Source organism: Oncorhynchus nerka, linkage group LG25 (assembly GCF_034236695.1).
Source record: "Oncorhynchus nerka isolate Pitt River linkage group LG25, Oner_Uvic_2.0, whole genome shotgun sequence".
Classification (NCBI taxonomy): domain Eukaryota; kingdom Metazoa; phylum Chordata; class Actinopteri; order Salmoniformes; family Salmonidae; genus Oncorhynchus; species Oncorhynchus nerka.
In genome coordinates, this window is record NC_088420.1 from 56,820,582 (window position 1) to 56,837,556 (window position 16,975).

Consider the following 16,975-nt stretch of genomic DNA (forward strand, 5'->3'; position numbering starts at 1 on the left):
TCAAGTCCCAGAACTAAGTTTCAGATACAATATTAGTTCTGTAACTGATTACATTAAGTAAGTTTAATTTGCTGAATTTACTCAGTATCGTGATTGATATTCTGTTTTATCTACAAATGTTTTTTACTCAGTTACTTGTGGTACTCAGGTTAGTAAAATGTATTTAAATTGGGTTCCTACTACTCAAATATATACTAACAACTATACTTAAAAGCTGATGCAAATAGTTACCTCAATATACTTGGGATAATTTACCAAAAATTATTATTTCTATACAAGGGAATATGCTAAAAGAAACAGTGTTAGGGTGTGGTTTGGGTGGGCAGTCTATGTTCTATGATTTTCTATTTCTATATGTTTGGCCGGGTGTGGTTCTCAATCAGAGGCTGTCTATCGTTGTCTCTGATTGAGAACCATACTTAGTTACCCTTTTCCCCACCTGTTTTGTGGGAAGTTAACGTTGTCTTTTTTCAGGGCACATAGCCCAAAGCTTCACAGTTTGGTTTTTGTTCTTCGTTTTGTCGGCGTCATTTTTGAATAAAGAGAAAATGTACGCTTACCATGCTGCACTTTGGTCCAGTCCTTCAGCCAGCCGTGACAATCATCTGTAAGCATTCTGGGTATATAACTATACTTTGCCTCCTTAGGTAAAGTTACATCCAGATAGCTTGCACCTGACAAAAAAAACTCAGATATCCACTAGTGCATATGGAGTAAGTTTTATAACAAAGTTTTTTAAAACAGAAATTCACAATGTCTCTTATGACTTCACCTGACAAAGAGCATCATGTAAACTGTAGCTCCTATACTACCTAGCTTTTCACCTTACTGAGTAGGGTTTAGACCACAGTTTGTGAGTGGCCATTTGAGAGTTCTCAGATATCTCTGAAAACAAGTAACTTCATTTTTAGAGCTTGGACCCATAGGGATGTCCTAAGATCATCAAGTTCAAAGAATACTTGTTGGACCACCTCAAAAGGTATACTTCAGTTCTTTGGGGTACCTTATCTATGGCTTAAATCTGAGGCCCATAAGCAAGTTACATGACTGTGTAAGACTGGGAATACCAGCCAGGACCTCTGCTCCTTCGATGCAGATCCTTCACAGTGCTCCTTGATCACATGCTGAACGAGGTCCTCTCGGATCATGGTGTTGTCAGCATCCTGAGTGAAAAAAAATAAAAAATAACAGACTAGTCTACTAGATTAACTGTGCAACTTGAGAGGAGAGAGAGGGAAAGAAAGGAAGACATCTAATTTAGAGATAAATAAGGATACAAAAATAAAACCTTTACCTTGTATTCTGTGATAAGATCTTCAACTCTCTCGCCGGGGGATATGATCAGGCCACAGATCACACGGTCTCTTCTTTCCTAGATGGTGTTGCACTGTAATATGATGTTATACAAATAATTGCATTTAATACCGGCATTAAATACATACAGTATAACCTATATACTATTGTGAAGGTGTTACTGTACAGGACTTCAAGGATTTTCTGCATGTCCTCCTTTACAGCACCTCCTCTTGACTTAAACAAGTCCAATAATTTTGGTGTATATTCATCCAGCTTCTGCATTAAAGTGGACTCAAGAGCAACAGTTGCAATTCTTCCAAACTCTTCCTTAATGAGAGAGAGAAACATCTTCTGAATAGGACAACATATGATCTGAGAGCCAGAATGCTATTGGGAACCCTCTCCCAAAGCATGTGCAGAGTGAGAATGTTCAGACTAATCTATAATGCATATTTAATTGTAGATTAGAATATTAGGTTAAGACAACACAAAATACTTAAATCAATATACATTTTTTTACCTACATTGACTATTTTCATTCAGCTGTATTTTGTACCTGAGTGTGCTCAAGATCCTTTCAGACAGATTTTCCAGTAGTGTTCCATCCTTCATGTGTGCTTCATTAGCTGCCTCGAGAATGAGCTCTGTATCAGTACTCAGGAACGTCTGAATACTTGAATACCTAATCCTAAAGAAGAGGAGTTCTATTAAAATCTATGACAATGTCAGGAAAATAAACCAATGGCTTAAGCTTTAAATAGCTAGCTAGCTAAAAAATGGAAACATCGCAATCCTAGCTGACTTGGAAGAGCTGCTTGTTATCTATCTTACTAGCCAGCCCAGTTATTACATTTAGCTAGTTTGGCTGTTAGATTATTGACGAGATAAGTACTGCACAAGGTCAACGTTTGCAGTGCTGCCTTCAACATTGTTGTGAATACATGAAGAACACGAAGGTTTCTGCAAGGACAGGTGTAGCTAGCTAGCTACGTATTGTTCGTTCCACTCTCTGCCTGGCTGGTATGCCTGGCTAGCTTGCTTAGCAGGCAAACATTAAATTGCAGGGGCACCATGTTTTCAGTTTTACTGTAATGTTTGCTGACGATGCATTTTTTGGTAAGCTAGGTAGCTAATATTTTACATAGCTATTTCGGTTAACATAAAACGTACACAAAAATGACGACGGTTAGAAACAGCGCTGAGGCGAGTAAATGCACTGCTAATTTACTAGCAATCCCACCAATAGCTACAGACATCACGGCCGTTAACTACACATCTTATCAACGTGCAAATATATAACGTACTCTGGCAATATAGCTAGCTAAAGGCGTATCGTACTTGAATAATATTATTGAACGTTTTCCACAAATATTTTCGACATTTCGTGGAAAATGTGTGTAGAGAGGATAATAGCATGCCTGGAGGGAAGCCAAAGTAATTCCGCTACCCAAGAATAGTAAAGCCCTCTTTTACTGGCTCAAATAGCCAACCAATCAGCCTGTTAACAACCCTTAGAAAAATTGTTTGACCGGATACCATGCTATTTTACTGTAAACAAATTGACAACAGACTTTCAGCATGCTTATTAGGAAGGACCTTTAACAAGCACAGCACAAATTACTGATGATTGGTTGAGAGAGATTGATGATAAAAGATTGTGGGAGCTGTTTTGTTTGGCTTTTGACATTATCGATCATAGTCTGCTGATGGAAGAACTTGTGTTATGGCTTTACACCCCCTGCTATATTGTGGATAAAGAGTTACCTGTCAGAGGGTGTTCTTTAATGGAAGCCTCGCCAACATAATCCAGGCAGAATCAGGAATTCCCCAAGGCAGCTGTCTAGGCCCACTTTTTTTCAATCTTTACTACTGACATGCCACAGGCTTTGAGTAAAGCCAGTGAATATTTCTGTTTTGTGTTTTTAATACATTTGCACACAAATAACCTGTTTTCACTTTGTCGTTATGGGGTGTGTAGGTTGATGTTCTATTTAATCAATTTTAGAATGAGGCTGTAACTTAACAAAATATGCAAGAAGTCAAGGGGTCTGAATATTTTCCCGAATGCACTGTAGGTGGATGAACTGCATTTAAAATCATTGAAGAAATGGTCATAAAAAAAAATAATCAGGTCACGTTAAATCTGTTAGCAGGCCATATTTGGCTGTATGTTTGAGACTGCTGCCCTTAGTCAAAATCCAGATTTCCTATGTTGTCTTGATCACATCCCTGGTGTTTGTGCTCTCCCCTTCAGCTGGTGTGTTTCTGTGCCATTGTGTCTCACCCTGCTGACTCTGTGGTGTCTGTACTGAACAAGGAGAGTGGCAGCAGCGCCATCGGACTACTCAAGAAACTCGGACCCAAAGGTGAGTACTGGATTCTTTCCAGAAGTTCTACAGACAAAGGCAGGCTATCCTATTGCCCATTCTAACTGTTTTTAGAACGGCAATTCTCAGCTGGTGTGTTGCAACCCAAACTGAGGTTTTGAATGTTAAATAAACATTTGAAAATGCTCATTGAATTTAAACAACTAAAACGAGGTAGAACGTTTTTAGAAATGATAATGAACCTAGATTTTTGAATAATTAAATCCCTGAGCAATTTTACTTCAATCCCAGTATTTTTAATATGGAACTATTAGCGTTGTTTAGTTGGTTTTGTGGTCTCAAATCAGTAAGCTTATTAACATTCTTAATCAATAATATGGGCAAAATTGAATTATTGACAATGAAAAAGGTGGGAATGTTGTTCCTTTTGTCATATTATTGTCACATTTACTATCATGGCATAACACAATCTGGATTTATTTATTTGTATGGCCTTTTTTCACAACACAAATATTGGTTTGCGACTGAGACAACCTGGTTGAATTTGGGTCCTGAGGCACAACCAGTTAAGAACCACTGGTTTAGAATGTAGATTGATGGTGTTAACACACTCCTTAGATCTCTCTCTGAGGGCTGATTGCAGCTCCAGCCCAGGTGCCCCAGGCAGCTTTCTGGCTGGACAGTTGCTTGAGCCAAAGGCCTGTGCGAACAGTCTACCTGCTCCCCAGCCCATTACCTGCACTGGGCAGCCTCACTTGAATACTACCAGTGCATACTTGCAGTACCTATTACCACCTGTTTCAGAGTAACCATCATTAGTTGTTGACCTTTGATATTTTTAAATGGTGTAATGGGATATTCAAATATCAATTTGATCGGAGTTTAAACAGTTTGCCTTTTATTTCTCTTGCTCTTTCTTCCCTCCGTTCGTCCTTCCTTCTCAGGTGTGTGGAAGGGTCTGGTGGCCCGTATCATCATGATCGGTACCCTGACCGCCCTGCAGTGGTCCATCTACGACTCTGTGAAGGTCTACTTCCGCCTGCCCCGTCCCCATCCCCCAGAGATGCCTGAGTCCCTCAAGAAGAAGCTTGGCCTCACCGAGTAACGAAACAAATATCAGCTTTATCAACAAATAGCAATTCAAAATGGCGGCCTTATCAACAGCCATATAAGATGTAAGACAGCGGCCTTATCAAACACATCCTTCAGTTAACAACCGCCTAGCACACCGCTCTCTACCTGCTATAGTCATAGCTGTCCTGCCTGTAGTCCACCTACCCTGGGCTGGGCTACTGATCAGCAGGATTGGGGTTGATTCAATTTGAATTCCGTGTCAGTTCTAGACATAAACTTTAATTCTAATTTTAAATGCAAATTTTCTTAATTGAATGCAAGGTAATTGGAATTTCAGTTTACTTACTGAATTGATTGAATAGACATGTAATTGTCCCCAGCCCAACTGGTCATTGGTAATGACTCATTAGGCATACTAAAAGATAAGAGGGAAGATGGTTTCCCCCCTATGGGGGTATAGAGGAAAGACTACGACATGAATGCAATCAGGTTTTAACACCCCACCATAGTTGGTTAATGTTCTAATAATGATAGAAACAATGTAGAAACAACAGTGTTTTGTCTTGTTTTTCAAGGATTGTGGCTGATAAGGAAGGTAATGTTTTGATTCCACTTTAGATGCCTCTTTACAGACTGACCATTGCCAGTAGTTGTGATTTTAGTTTTAAATATGAGTTTCTGATAAGACTTTCAACAGTCAGATTTTTTGCGCCATCACATAAAACTACATATTTATAGGGTTGGGTGGTATCTAGATTTTCATCCGGTTTGTGTACCATACCGGGCCGGGGTATACGGTATTACCGGAAGTGCACACAAGGCGTTCCATTTTTAATTGCTCAAAACATCTTAGACAACTGGGATCTTGATCCAGGAGGGGATCAAGAATCCTTCAGAAAGATGAGTCCCTAGACGAATCCTTTCTCTGCACTGATTGTAAAAGGCTTGACAGGTGAAAACTGGTGGACGTTCATCATTAGGGTGGGTCTTCAGATCAGTACAGATGAGGTGACAGGATTTTGGTATTTGAAAGAGTGTCTTATGGTGATGAAGTACATGAACAGCTGACATGTCAGGTCACCTGTTAGAGGCAGTACACTTCCTGTGGGGGATGGAAGTTTAGGGCTTAGAGTTGATTACCTGCACTCAGGAGGCAGCAGGCAAGGAGAGAGGACTAGGAGAGAAGACGACAAGCCAAGGGTAAGACTTACTGTAAATATACTTTAATTTAGACTTTGGAACAAGTGAAAGAGCAGTGGTGAGAGGGTCCAATACCAATAACCAGTGTCTAATGTTTGGGTGTTGAAGTATGTGAAGCATGCATTATTAACCAATGATGATGGTGTGCAATACCCATCTGTACAGGGGCTACCTGAGCCTATATGATGCACTGCTGCAATTTCAATCTGCCTATTGACCCTAGATATTTAGGCTATTGGTTGATTAATCGTGGTATACTGATTAAGGCCTTGTCATGTCATTGATTGGCAAGAAACAAACTAATGCAGAACGACTGGTGAAAAGCAACAGGAACATTGAATTTTGAACACAGTACACAAGGTATGTGTAACAATCTTAAGGCTACTTAATTGCAGTGGTGGAAAAAGTACCCAATTGTCATACTTGAGTAAAAGTAAAGATACATTTTTAATATAACATTTTTCGAGTAAAAGTGAAATTCACCCAGTAAAATCATACTTGAGCAAAAGTATTTGGTTTCAAATATACTTAAGTGTCAAAAGTAAATGTAATTGCTAAAATAAACTAAAGTATTGAAAAAGTATAAATAATTTAAAATTCCCTATATTAAACCAGAAGGCACCATTTTCTTTTTTTTCTTTTTACAGATAGCCAGTGGCACACTCCAACACGTAGACATAATTTACAAACAAAGCATTTGTGTTTAGTGAGTGTCACAGAGGCAATAGGGATGACCAGGGATGTTCTCTTGATAAGTGCATGAATTGGACTATTTTCCTGACATGCTAGTAACAAGTACTTTTGTGTGTCAGGGAAAATGTATGGAGTAAAAAGTATGCTATTTTCTTTAGGAATGTAGTTAAGTAAAAGTTGTCAAATACAGATTCTGCAAAAAACTGCTTAAGTAGTAATTCAAAGTATTTTTTTAAAGTACTTTACCGCACTGCTTAATTGTCGCATCCATTACTCTTGGGCGACAGCTTCCGCCTGGGACAAGGCAGTCACGTATTGACAAGAGCAACCAGAATCCCATGCGGTACATTCTCCCTGAGACAGAGGGTAATTTTTATCAAGGAAAAGGGATGTGTGTACTGAAGATCTTTTCCTTCAAATTAGTTTTGGATGTCATGTTATGGACAATTAGTGTATCGTGCTTTCTAAAATTGTGGTGATTATTTATTATAAACACAGATGAAATCGGCTGAGATGTTGAAATATGTGTGTTAGGCCTAAATAAAATTCGCATCGTATTCTAGAATTTTCTAGCCTATCCAAACAAAATACTCTTAAAATTGTGTATAAAGTTTAAGATTAAAATATGTACTGCCAATTTATCCCCTTATTTGATCTCCGATGTCGTCTACCCTCGGCCATATTGTCTATTTAGCAGATTGCGCGAAGATGGAACGACTGTCTGTCTGCTTTGCGAAAGTGGGATTGTTTTGAAATTGAATGTGTTGGCGACGTGCCATACCCAAGAGATTATGGATTGCGCAAATTTAACGGTGTTCGTCCCTTCTCATTCATCTGACTATTGTATTGGCCTGCCTAGTATCATCTTTACGGCATGGACAATTTATATTTGTTTTTCTAGTAGTACAAAATATTATAATGGAAACAATGTATTGTTCCTGGCCTACACGGATGACCTTGCCAAGCGGATAAGGATCAAGCGCATTATCGCTCAATGTATTTATGCACGCCGTGACTGGAGGACGATGTCATTCAACATTCACTTAATAAGATTGACAATTTTGCGGCACTACCCTGTACTTAATTCTTATTGACCTCACCATTATGGGCATTTGAGGAATAAGATGTATTTCAACCATTGACCCATAATGTCTTTGCATGATTTTAAAAAACAAGTTACTCCTAATTTGGCCACATTGCTGCAGCTGTCATCCCGGGAAATCATTATTTTGGTAACACTGTCTAGGAATAAAACCCTCTTCATAACACATTATGCGGTTGTTTAGCACTGCCCATGTACTGGATACATATCGTCTATAGTCATCAGAGAAGCAGGACAAGTGCACCAGATGGAGCCTGTGACATTACAGGATTACAGGATAACTCCTTTTTAACAGTCTGCAGTCAAGTTTGGCATCCGATTAGTAGAGCCTTCACCAGGCCGTTGGAGCACAGGGGGGAGAGCGAGAGCAGCAGCAAACTACAGTAGAGCTCTGTGCTGTCACTGTGGCGCTTTTTGTAGTGCACCCTCGTTTTAGGCCTGTGTCACATGCCCTGATTGCAGTGCTGCAGCTCACCTATCTGATTCCTCCCACCTGCCCTGTCTGGATTTGGATACAGCCGTTGTGAGGTGTTGTGGGTGCAGGGGGAAGGCACCGTAACTCTCGTCTAGTCTGACATGTTGATTACATGGTGGTATTTATACCTCGCAGCTCGGAGCATCGTCAAACAAAGCAAGTATTTGTTGTATTATACCTGGGGAGGTTCAGGGTGTCCTGCTAGTATCAGCTCTGCTCGGTTATAAGGGTTGGGGCTCAGATGTTGATGTGTGTGTAGGAAACGGGTGTAGGAGGTGAAAGTCACATAGGACTACGAGCTGTAGAATCAAATGTATTTAACCTTCATCCGTAATCTCCGTGCAGTGCTGCCAGCCTGCCGTTTTAAAGCAACGCAGGCTGTTTTTCATGAATGCATTACTTATTTAGTGAAACCTAAATTCACCCTACCAAGGTCGACCAACGTGTTTGGCCAGCTTGGTTGATAGGGTTTATAATGTATGCCATTTATCCAAAGAGACTTACATTCATCCTAGCATACATTTTTTTAAAAAATACGTATGGTTGGTCCCAGGACTCTAACCTACTATCCTGGCGTTGCAAGAGCCACGATCTACCAACGAAGCTACAGAGGGAAAAAGGAAAGGAAACAGATGACCATTTTGTCGTATGTCTTTGGACATGTGAAAGACCACTTCTGTTTCTCCACCTCTTTCCCCTTTCTCTCTTCATAGCATTGAACATGGCCTCTATCCTTCAGAAGCTCATCACTCCCCTGTTCAGTGGGACACCTGAGCCCGCCAGGAACAAGGTGACAGTGGTGGGGGTCGGCCAGGTCGGCATGGCCTGTGCTGTCAGTATCCTGCTCAGGGTAAGACCAGACCTGCTGTGTTTATACTCCTGTCATATTACTACCCCCTAGAGCTACAGTATTATGGTGTTTAGTCTACTGCATTGACCCTGGATTACTCTTTACTCTGAGACATGGCTGTAGACTCCTTAGATGCCATAGGAGTCTACTGTCATGTCTCAGGGCAAGTTTACTCTCTGTCTACTGATCTTCTCTCAATATTACATGTCCATCCATTCCCTCCTTATTACAGTATTATTATAATGTTCAGTACTTTGTTGCTAAACTATAAAACAGGCTTTTAGACAGGCACATGCAGAATATGTGTAATTGACTACCATTGCTTAGACTGATATTAGCTCAGAAGGGATTATAATTGTGTTTATAATCTGTTATGAAGAGGGTATTATTCCTAGGCAGTTTTACCAACATAATTATTTCTCGGGATGACAGCTGCAGCAATGTGGCCAATGAGTTTTAGGAGTATCTTATTTTTGAAGTCATGCAAAGAGGGGTCAATGGTTGAAATATATTTTATTCTCCAAATGCCCATCATGGTGAAGTCAAGGTGGAAAGAATAACTGCACAGTCATTGTACATTCATCACATCTTACCCCCCCCCCCCCCTTTCTCTCTCTCTTCAGGAGCTGGCTGATGAGCTGGCCTTGGTGGATGTGATGGAGGACAAGTTGAAGGGAGAGATGATGGATCTGCAGCATGGCAGCCTCTTCCTCAAAACGCCCAAGATAGTCGCCAGCAAAGGTGAGTGTGTAGCAATTCGTCACCAGGAGACCATAAAACCAAGATGGACACAAACTGCATGTCAAATGTCTGTGTGTTAAATGAAGTACTCTCTGGGAGGGGAAGTGTATGAAGGGGGGATGGGAAAAGGGTGAAAGGGAAATGTATGAATGCATTATTCTATTAATGATATACTAGACAAAAATGATATACAGTACTCTCATTGATTTGATATTCTCCCACGGTCAGACTACTCTGTGACGGCGAACTCTCGTATCGTCGTGGTAACTGCGGGCGTTCGTCAGCAGGAGGGAGAGAGCAGGTTGAACCTGGTTCAGAGGAACGTCAACATCTTCAAACACATCATCCCTCAGATCATAAAACACTCCCCCAAGTGCATCATCATTGTGGTCTCCAACCCAGGTACACTCACATATGCATACTGTATATACCAGTGGAGGCTGGTAGGAGGAGCTATAGGAGGATGGGCTCATTGTAATGGCTGGAATGGAATTAATGGAACGGTATAAAACATATGGAAACCATGTTTGGCTCCATTCCATTCCAGCCATTACAATGAGCCCGTCCTCCTATAGCTCCTCCCACCAGCCTCCACTGGTACATACACACCTAAATATACACACACCAAGTACACTCTCACACACAGACACCATAGACTCAGAGCCATTTATTTAGATATGTAAATATATGGCTCTGCAGACACTCACACCTACATATACTGTAGTACCTACACACACTTACTGCAAACGCTTACACATCCCAGCTACACACACGTAGATACACACTAACACAGATACAAACTCACACCAGATACAGTAGTGTTCATCCAATGACTTGTTATGGAAGTCTAACCCCAGAAATCTCTCCCTGGCTGTAGTTGATGTGCTGACCTACGTGACCTGGAAGTTGAGCGGCCTGCCCAAGCACCGTGTCATTGGCAGCGGCACCAACCTGGACTCTGCCCGTTTCCGTTACCTGATGGCTGAAAAACTGGGCATCCATGCTACCAGCTTCAACGGATGGATCCTGGGAGAACACGGAGACACCAGTGGTGAGTGCGTGCGTGCATACGTACAGTACCAGTCAAAAGCTTTGACGGGTACTTCTACATTGTAGAATAGTAGTGAAGACATCAAAACTATGACATAACACATGAAATCATGTGAAGATCAAAAAAGTGTTAAACAAATCTAAATATATTTTAGAGAGGCCTCCTGGGTGGCGCAGTGGTCTAGGGCTGTGCTACCAGAGATTCTGGGTTTGTGCCCAGGCTCTGTCGCAGCCGGCGGTGACCGGGAGGTCCATGGGGTGACGCACAATTGGCCTAGCGTCGTCCGGGTTAGGGAGGGTTTGGCTGGCAGGGATATCCTTGTCTCATCGCACACCAGCGACTCCTGTGGCGGGCCGGGCGCAGTGCGCGCTAACCAGGTCGCCAGGTGCACGGTGTTTCCTCCGACACATTGGTGCGGCTGGCTTCCGGGTTGGATGTGCGCTGTGTTAAGAAGCAGTGCGGCTTGGTTGGGTTGTGTTTTGGAAGACGCATGGCTTTCGACCTTCGTCTCTCCCGAGCCTGTACGGGAGTTGTAGCGATGAGACAAGATACTAACAATTGGATACCACAAAATTGGGAAGAAAAGGGGGTAAAATTTTAAATATATATATTTTGATTCTTTAAAGTAGCCACCCTTTGCACACTCTTGGCATTCTCTCGGCCAGCTTCACCTGAAATGCTTTTCCAACAGTTGAAGGAGTTCCCACATATGCTGAGCACTTGTTGGGTGCTTATCCTTCACTCTGCAGTCCAACTCATCCCAAAACATCTCAATTGGGTTGAGGTCTGGTGATTGTGGAGGCCAGGTCATCTGATGCAGCACTCTATCACTCTCATTCTTGGTCAAATAGCCCGTACACAGCCTGGAGGTGTGTTGGGTCATGGTCCTGTTAAAAAACAAATGACAGTCCCACTAAGTGCAAACCAGATGGAATGGCGTATCACTGCAGAATGCTGTGGTAGCCATGCTGGTTAAGTGTGCCTTGAATTCTAAATAAATCACTGACAGTGTCACCAGCAAAGCACCATCACACCACCTCCTCAGTGCTTCATGGTGGGAACCACACATGTGGAGATCATCCGTTCACCTACTCTGCATCTCACAAAGACACGGATGTTTGGAACCAAAATCTCAAATTTGGACTCATCAGACCAAAGGACAGCTGTCTACCGGTCCAATGACCGTTGCTCCTGTTTCTTGGCCCAAGCAAGTTGCTTCTTATTATTGGTGTCCTTTAGTAGTGGTTTCTTTGCAGCAATTCGACGGAAGGTCTGATTCACACAGTCTCCTCGGAACAGTTGATATTGAGATGTCTCTTACTTGAAGTCTGTGAAGCATTTATTTGGGCTGCAATTTCTGAGGCTGGTAACTCTCTAATGAACTTATCCTCTGCAGCAGAGGTAACTCTGGGTCTTTTCTTTTCCTGTGGCGGTCCCCATGAGAGCCAGTTTCGTCATAGCGCTTGATGGTTTTTGCGACTGCACTTGAAGAAACTTGCCATTTTCCGGATTGACTGACCTTCATGTTTAAAGTAATGATGGACTGTCGTTTCTCTTTGCTTATTTGAGCTGTTCTTGCCATTTGACCAAATATGGCTATCTTCTGTATACCACCCGACCTTGTCACAACACAACTGATTGGCTTAAACGCATTAAGGAAAGAAATTCCACAAATTAACTTAACAAGTCACACCTGTTAATTGTAATGCGTTCCAGGTGACTACCTCATGAAGCTGGTTGAGAGAATGCCAAGAGTATGCTAAGCTGTCATCAAGGCAAAGGGGGGCTACTTTGAAGAATTTCAAATATAAATGTTATTTATTTTATTTTATTTGTCCTTATTATTAACCATAAACACAAACGTACGTACAGTACCAGTCAAAGGTTTGGACACCTACTCTTTCCAAGGTTTTTCTTTATTTTTTACTATTTTCTACATTGTAGAATAATAGTGAAGACATCAAAAGTATCAAATAACACATATGGAATCATGTAGTAACCAAATAAGTGTTAACGAATACACACTCAGGAAGTCTGAAAACGTATGTATTCCATTCAAATGTGCTACTGAATTCTTAGACTATAAGTAGCCCCCCATTCTTGAGGGTTACTGTGATAAAGGTGAGGGACAGAGATCTGTTAATCTGGGCTGTCTGGGCCCTACAGGTCCAATGCAGCTATTTTTATCTCAATATCAAATCATTTCTGGGTAACAATTAAGTACCTTACTGTAATTGTTTTGAATTAAAATGGTCCAAAATAGCTTCTTAGCAATAATTTTGCTAGGACTGTCTGTGAGTGGGAGGGGAAAACTAGCTGTTATGGCCAGAGGTTTCTTACTGGTCTATTAACTAATTTACCGCCTGGTGATGTCACTAGGCAGGCCAAATCTCAGTCCCACCAAAACAGGCTGAAATTTCAGGCGGTCTTTTCAAACATCTCTTACACTAAAAGGGCATTATCATCATTCCTCACAATTTCACAGTATTATTCCAACCTCAGTGTGGAAATGTATATAAAACACAGGATCACGTTTTTTTGACTGCACTGGGCCTTTAAGGAGATAACGGGTAATAAGGTTAAGTGTGGGTGTGTGTTCCAGTCCCTGTGTGGAGCGGCACTAACGTAGCAGGTGTCAACCTGCAGACACTGAACCCTGACATTGGTACTGATGCTGACCAGGAGAACTGGAAGGAGACTCACAAACAGGTGGTTGACAGGTAATGTACACAGCACCGTACCAACACAAACTATTACCTCTACTTTTGTTGTAAACACTTTTTCCCCCCTAAGAGTGTAATCTAGAACCTAAAAGGGTTTTCGGCTGTCCCCATAGGACAAATCAAATGTATTTAAAAAGCCCTTTTTACATCAGTAGATGTCACAAAGTGCTATACAGAAACCCAGCCTAAAACCCCAGAGAGCAAGCAATGCACAGTGGCTAGGACAAACTCCCTAGAAGAATCATAGAGAGGATCCAGGATCTGAAGGGTGGCCAGTCCTATTCTGGCTGTGCCGGGTGGAGATTATAAGAGTACATGGCCATTAAGGCCAGATTGTTCTTCAAGATGTTCATAGATGACCAGCAGGGTCAAATAATAATCACAGTGGTTGTAGAAGGTGCAACAGGTCAGTACCTCAAGAGTAAATGTCAGTTGGATTTTCATAGCCAAGCATTCAGAGGTTTGAGACAGCAGGTGCGGTAGAGGGAGAGTCGAAACCAGCAGGTCTGGGACAAGGTAGCACGTCCGGTAAACAGGTCAGGGTTCCATAGCCGCAGGCAGAATCATTGAAACAGCAGCACGACCAGGTGGACTGGGGACAGCCAGGAGTCAAGATTTTCCCCTGTCAGCCCTGGGATTCGAACTGGCAACCGTCTGGTTACTGGCACGCTTCTCAAACCTCAAGGCTACTAAAATAAAATAAAATGTAATTGTGTGTTCCAGTGCCTATGAGGTGATCAAGTTGAAGGGCTATACTAACTGGGCCATTGGCCTGAGTGTAGCTGACCTCACTGAGAGCCTCATCAGGAACATGAACAGGATCCACCCTGTCTCCACAATGGTGAAGGTGAGAGACACACTCCATGCACGTACTGTATGCACACACGCACACTTGGCCTTGTGCCTTCTCACACCACTGGAGGTGTGCGGTTATTCCTTGACAACGCACAGTCTGTTGTATGTAAATGCTTACACGACAGATATGTAACAGATAAACAAACAGGCATATGGACATGTACACACCTATGCACAAAACTCAAGGAGATGATGCCGTTGCTCGACAGGGCATGTACGGGATCGATGACGAGGTGTACTTGAGCCTGCCGTGCGTGCTGAATGCTGGGGGCGTGGCCAGCGTGGTCAACATGACCCTGACGGACGACGAGATCGGCCAGATAAAACAGAGCGCTGACACACTGTGGGACATCCAGAAGGACCTGACAGACGTGTAGCAACGCAAACAGAACACCAAGGGGCGCCACATTCCACTCAACACTCAATATCTCCTTTCTCCTCTAGTGTGCATTCGTTCACTACTTCCCACAAATCTAAAATCAAGTGCACACTTTGGGAGAAAGGAGAGATAATTGGGACATAGCCCCAACACTCCTTATCACCTATTACTCAACATATGCCACTTAGCAGACGGACGCTTTTATGTAAAGCGACTTACAGTACAGTGATTGCATATAGTTCTAATATGTGTTTTTGATCCGTGTGGGAATTAAACCCACAGCTTTTGCATTGCTAGCCTCGCTCTTAAAGAGCAACTGCCCCTAAAAAACAACTTTTCCTTTATAAAACCGCCTATGTGGAAAATTTACTACAAAGTGTAAATGGGATCATTTTGGTCATAAAGTCATTCTCATCCAAAATGTTGTGACTTGTGGTCGTGACTGCATCACAACGTAAATGAAGGTTGGGGTTGTTTCATTCCTGCCCACAGCTGGCAGCACACAATTAATCATCAATTCGGGAGGTGAAGCTGCAAATGATCCAATCTTAATGCCTATGGTAAATTTGAGTTTACTTTGGATATCCATATTGGGCTAGTTAGGGACCATTAGTAAATTACACAATGCACATGGGCCAATATGTTAAAGTTCCAATAGCTAAAAATGTCAATGACTTAAAAACCTCAAACTAATTATAATTTAAATATAGACATGTATTGAAAGCATTTGATGAGAACTAAAAGGTGTTCAATGTGAAAATATGGTATTTTACATTGTCATTTGTTTGACAGTCCATAACTAGCCCCGGCGATATGCTATGCAAAGAGAATCCAATTTTGCCATAGTCGCACACCAGCTGGCTGAAGCTAATTGGCTAAATCATTTGACTAATTCTTCCCACCTGCAAACACCCACATCATACCAGACTCCGAAACCAACTCAAGTTTGAATTCAGTTATGGCCGCTAGCATTTCTAATGAACCAAATCTAAAACGAGAGGTAATCAGGAAGTGCAGTTGCCCTTTAACAACTGAGCCACACAGTTAAAAAATGACACGGGTTCCAAAAATACACTTTCACAGTGTCACTGCTGTTATCTTATACACTTGTAATCTTCATAGCTTTCCTGGCATCTGGGTGTTTGGTCTCGTGGTCAAGAGCATTAGGTGTTAGGCTTACTTTGCACATGGCTGCCTAACTGGGAAAGGTGCAGATTGAAGCGACTTTGTTTCCCTGAAAAAGCGCTATATAAAAACCTGGGAAAGTGCTAGGCTATATAAAAACCATCTCATTCAGATGTGGGATCATCAAATGCTTCAGTCATTTTTCCCTTTTTAAAGTGAAGGGTTATTTAAGGGTTGTTAATCATGTTGGATGTGTAAAATAAAAGTGTTTATTGTTGTTGGAATGAACAAAGTCCTCAATCTTTGTTTTCAGAATGATTGAAACCATTATTAATCAACAATTTATTTGGTTCAGATATAGAAGCATAATTTCTGTATTTTCATGATAATTTCATACATGCATGTACAAACACAATATACTACGTAGAGCACCAGTTTTTTTTTCTTCCATTTATGCTCAGGTGTCAAACATTGCCGTATGTACTGGAGTGTCACAGTACTTGTCCTAACAACACACCATAGCATGTGCCCTCAGTCTGGCCAGTAGAAACGTGTCTGTCATGTCATCCCACATCAGTGTGATGTGGCAACCTTTCACTGTGAGGAGAATGTAAACATCGTGTGACCAAGGTGAAGTGGGTTCGAATGGTGTTCAGAGTGGTGTTACTGCTGTTAATTATGGTGGCGTGACAGTCCTGTGTCACTAGAGTTACTGTAAGTAGCCTGAGGACAGGCGTAGACATGTTTTCATTCGTCTTCTAATCACCTGTCAGGGTGATTAGAAGAGGGGAAACCCCTATATAAAAATGAGCCCAGCGGAAGACTGTGTCAATACAATTGGACTATCAAATATTTATAAATTACATGATTTTCTCCCCAATTTCATGGTATCCCCTTTTCTGCCCTCTGATATGAAACGATGGTGTCCTCGCTCTAACAAATTGGGACCCATACATTGACTGTACTTTTTAAATATTTTTGCTAAACCTTTCATACAACTGGTGGGCCACTCTTTACACATAGTTATCAAAATCCCTTTAATTTCTATAACTTTGGCAACAATAATGTAATTAGCATTCCACAA

The 16,975-nt window shown here is 41.7% G+C and overlaps 1 protein-coding gene and 1 long non-coding RNA gene across 4 annotated transcripts; one reads left to right on the forward strand and one right to left on the reverse strand.

Annotated features, from left to right (window-relative positions):
* Positions 1-586: 586 nt before the first annotated feature.
* LOC115109001 (uncharacterized) lies at positions 587-2,734 on the reverse strand. Its single transcript, XR_003860457.2, has 4 exons — positions 2,635-2,734; positions 1,853-1,984; positions 1,295-1,387; positions 587-1,163 (listed from the first exon to the last, which is right to left on the reverse strand). It is a non-coding gene; the product is annotated as an uncharacterized LOC115109001 (long non-coding RNA).
* A 3,066-nt stretch (positions 2,735-5,800) lies between these two features.
* Positions 5,801-16,186, forward strand: LOC115109706 (L-lactate dehydrogenase B-A chain). 3 transcript variants are annotated; one of them, XM_029634958.2, is made up of 8 exons: positions 5,801-5,897; positions 8,881-9,017; positions 9,641-9,758; positions 9,987-10,160; positions 10,636-10,809; positions 13,412-13,529; positions 14,256-14,379; positions 14,597-16,186. In XM_029634958.2, exons 2-8 carry the CDS (start codon positions 8,889-8,891, stop codon positions 14,762-14,764), a joined length of 1,005 nt encoding a protein of 334 aa, XP_029490818.1. In that variant the 5' UTR covers positions 5,801-5,897; positions 8,881-8,888; the 3' UTR covers positions 14,765-16,186. The 3 variants fall into 3 exon arrangements, with proteins under 3 accessions (XP_029490818.1, XP_029490817.1, XP_029490816.1); XM_029634957.2 differs by lacking the exon at positions 5,801-5,897 and adding an exon at positions 6,869-6,956; XM_029634956.2 differs by lacking the exon at positions 5,801-5,897 and adding an exon at positions 8,021-8,323.
* The last annotated feature ends 789 nt before the right edge of the window (positions 16,187-16,975 follow it).

Coding starts and splice junctions, on each gene's coding strand:
- LOC115109706 (XM_029634956.2), top strand. CDS start 8,269: ATGTTGATTACATGGTGGTATTTATACCTCGCAGCTCGGAGCATCGTC. Junction 10,161..10,635: donor CATTGTGGTCTCCAACCCAG/GTACACTCACAT, acceptor CCCTGGCTGTAG/TTGATGTGCTGACCTACGTG. Junction 10,810..13,411: donor AGAACACGGAGACACCAGTG/GTGAGTGCGTGC, acceptor TGTGTGTTCCAG/TCCCTGTGTGGAGCGGCACT.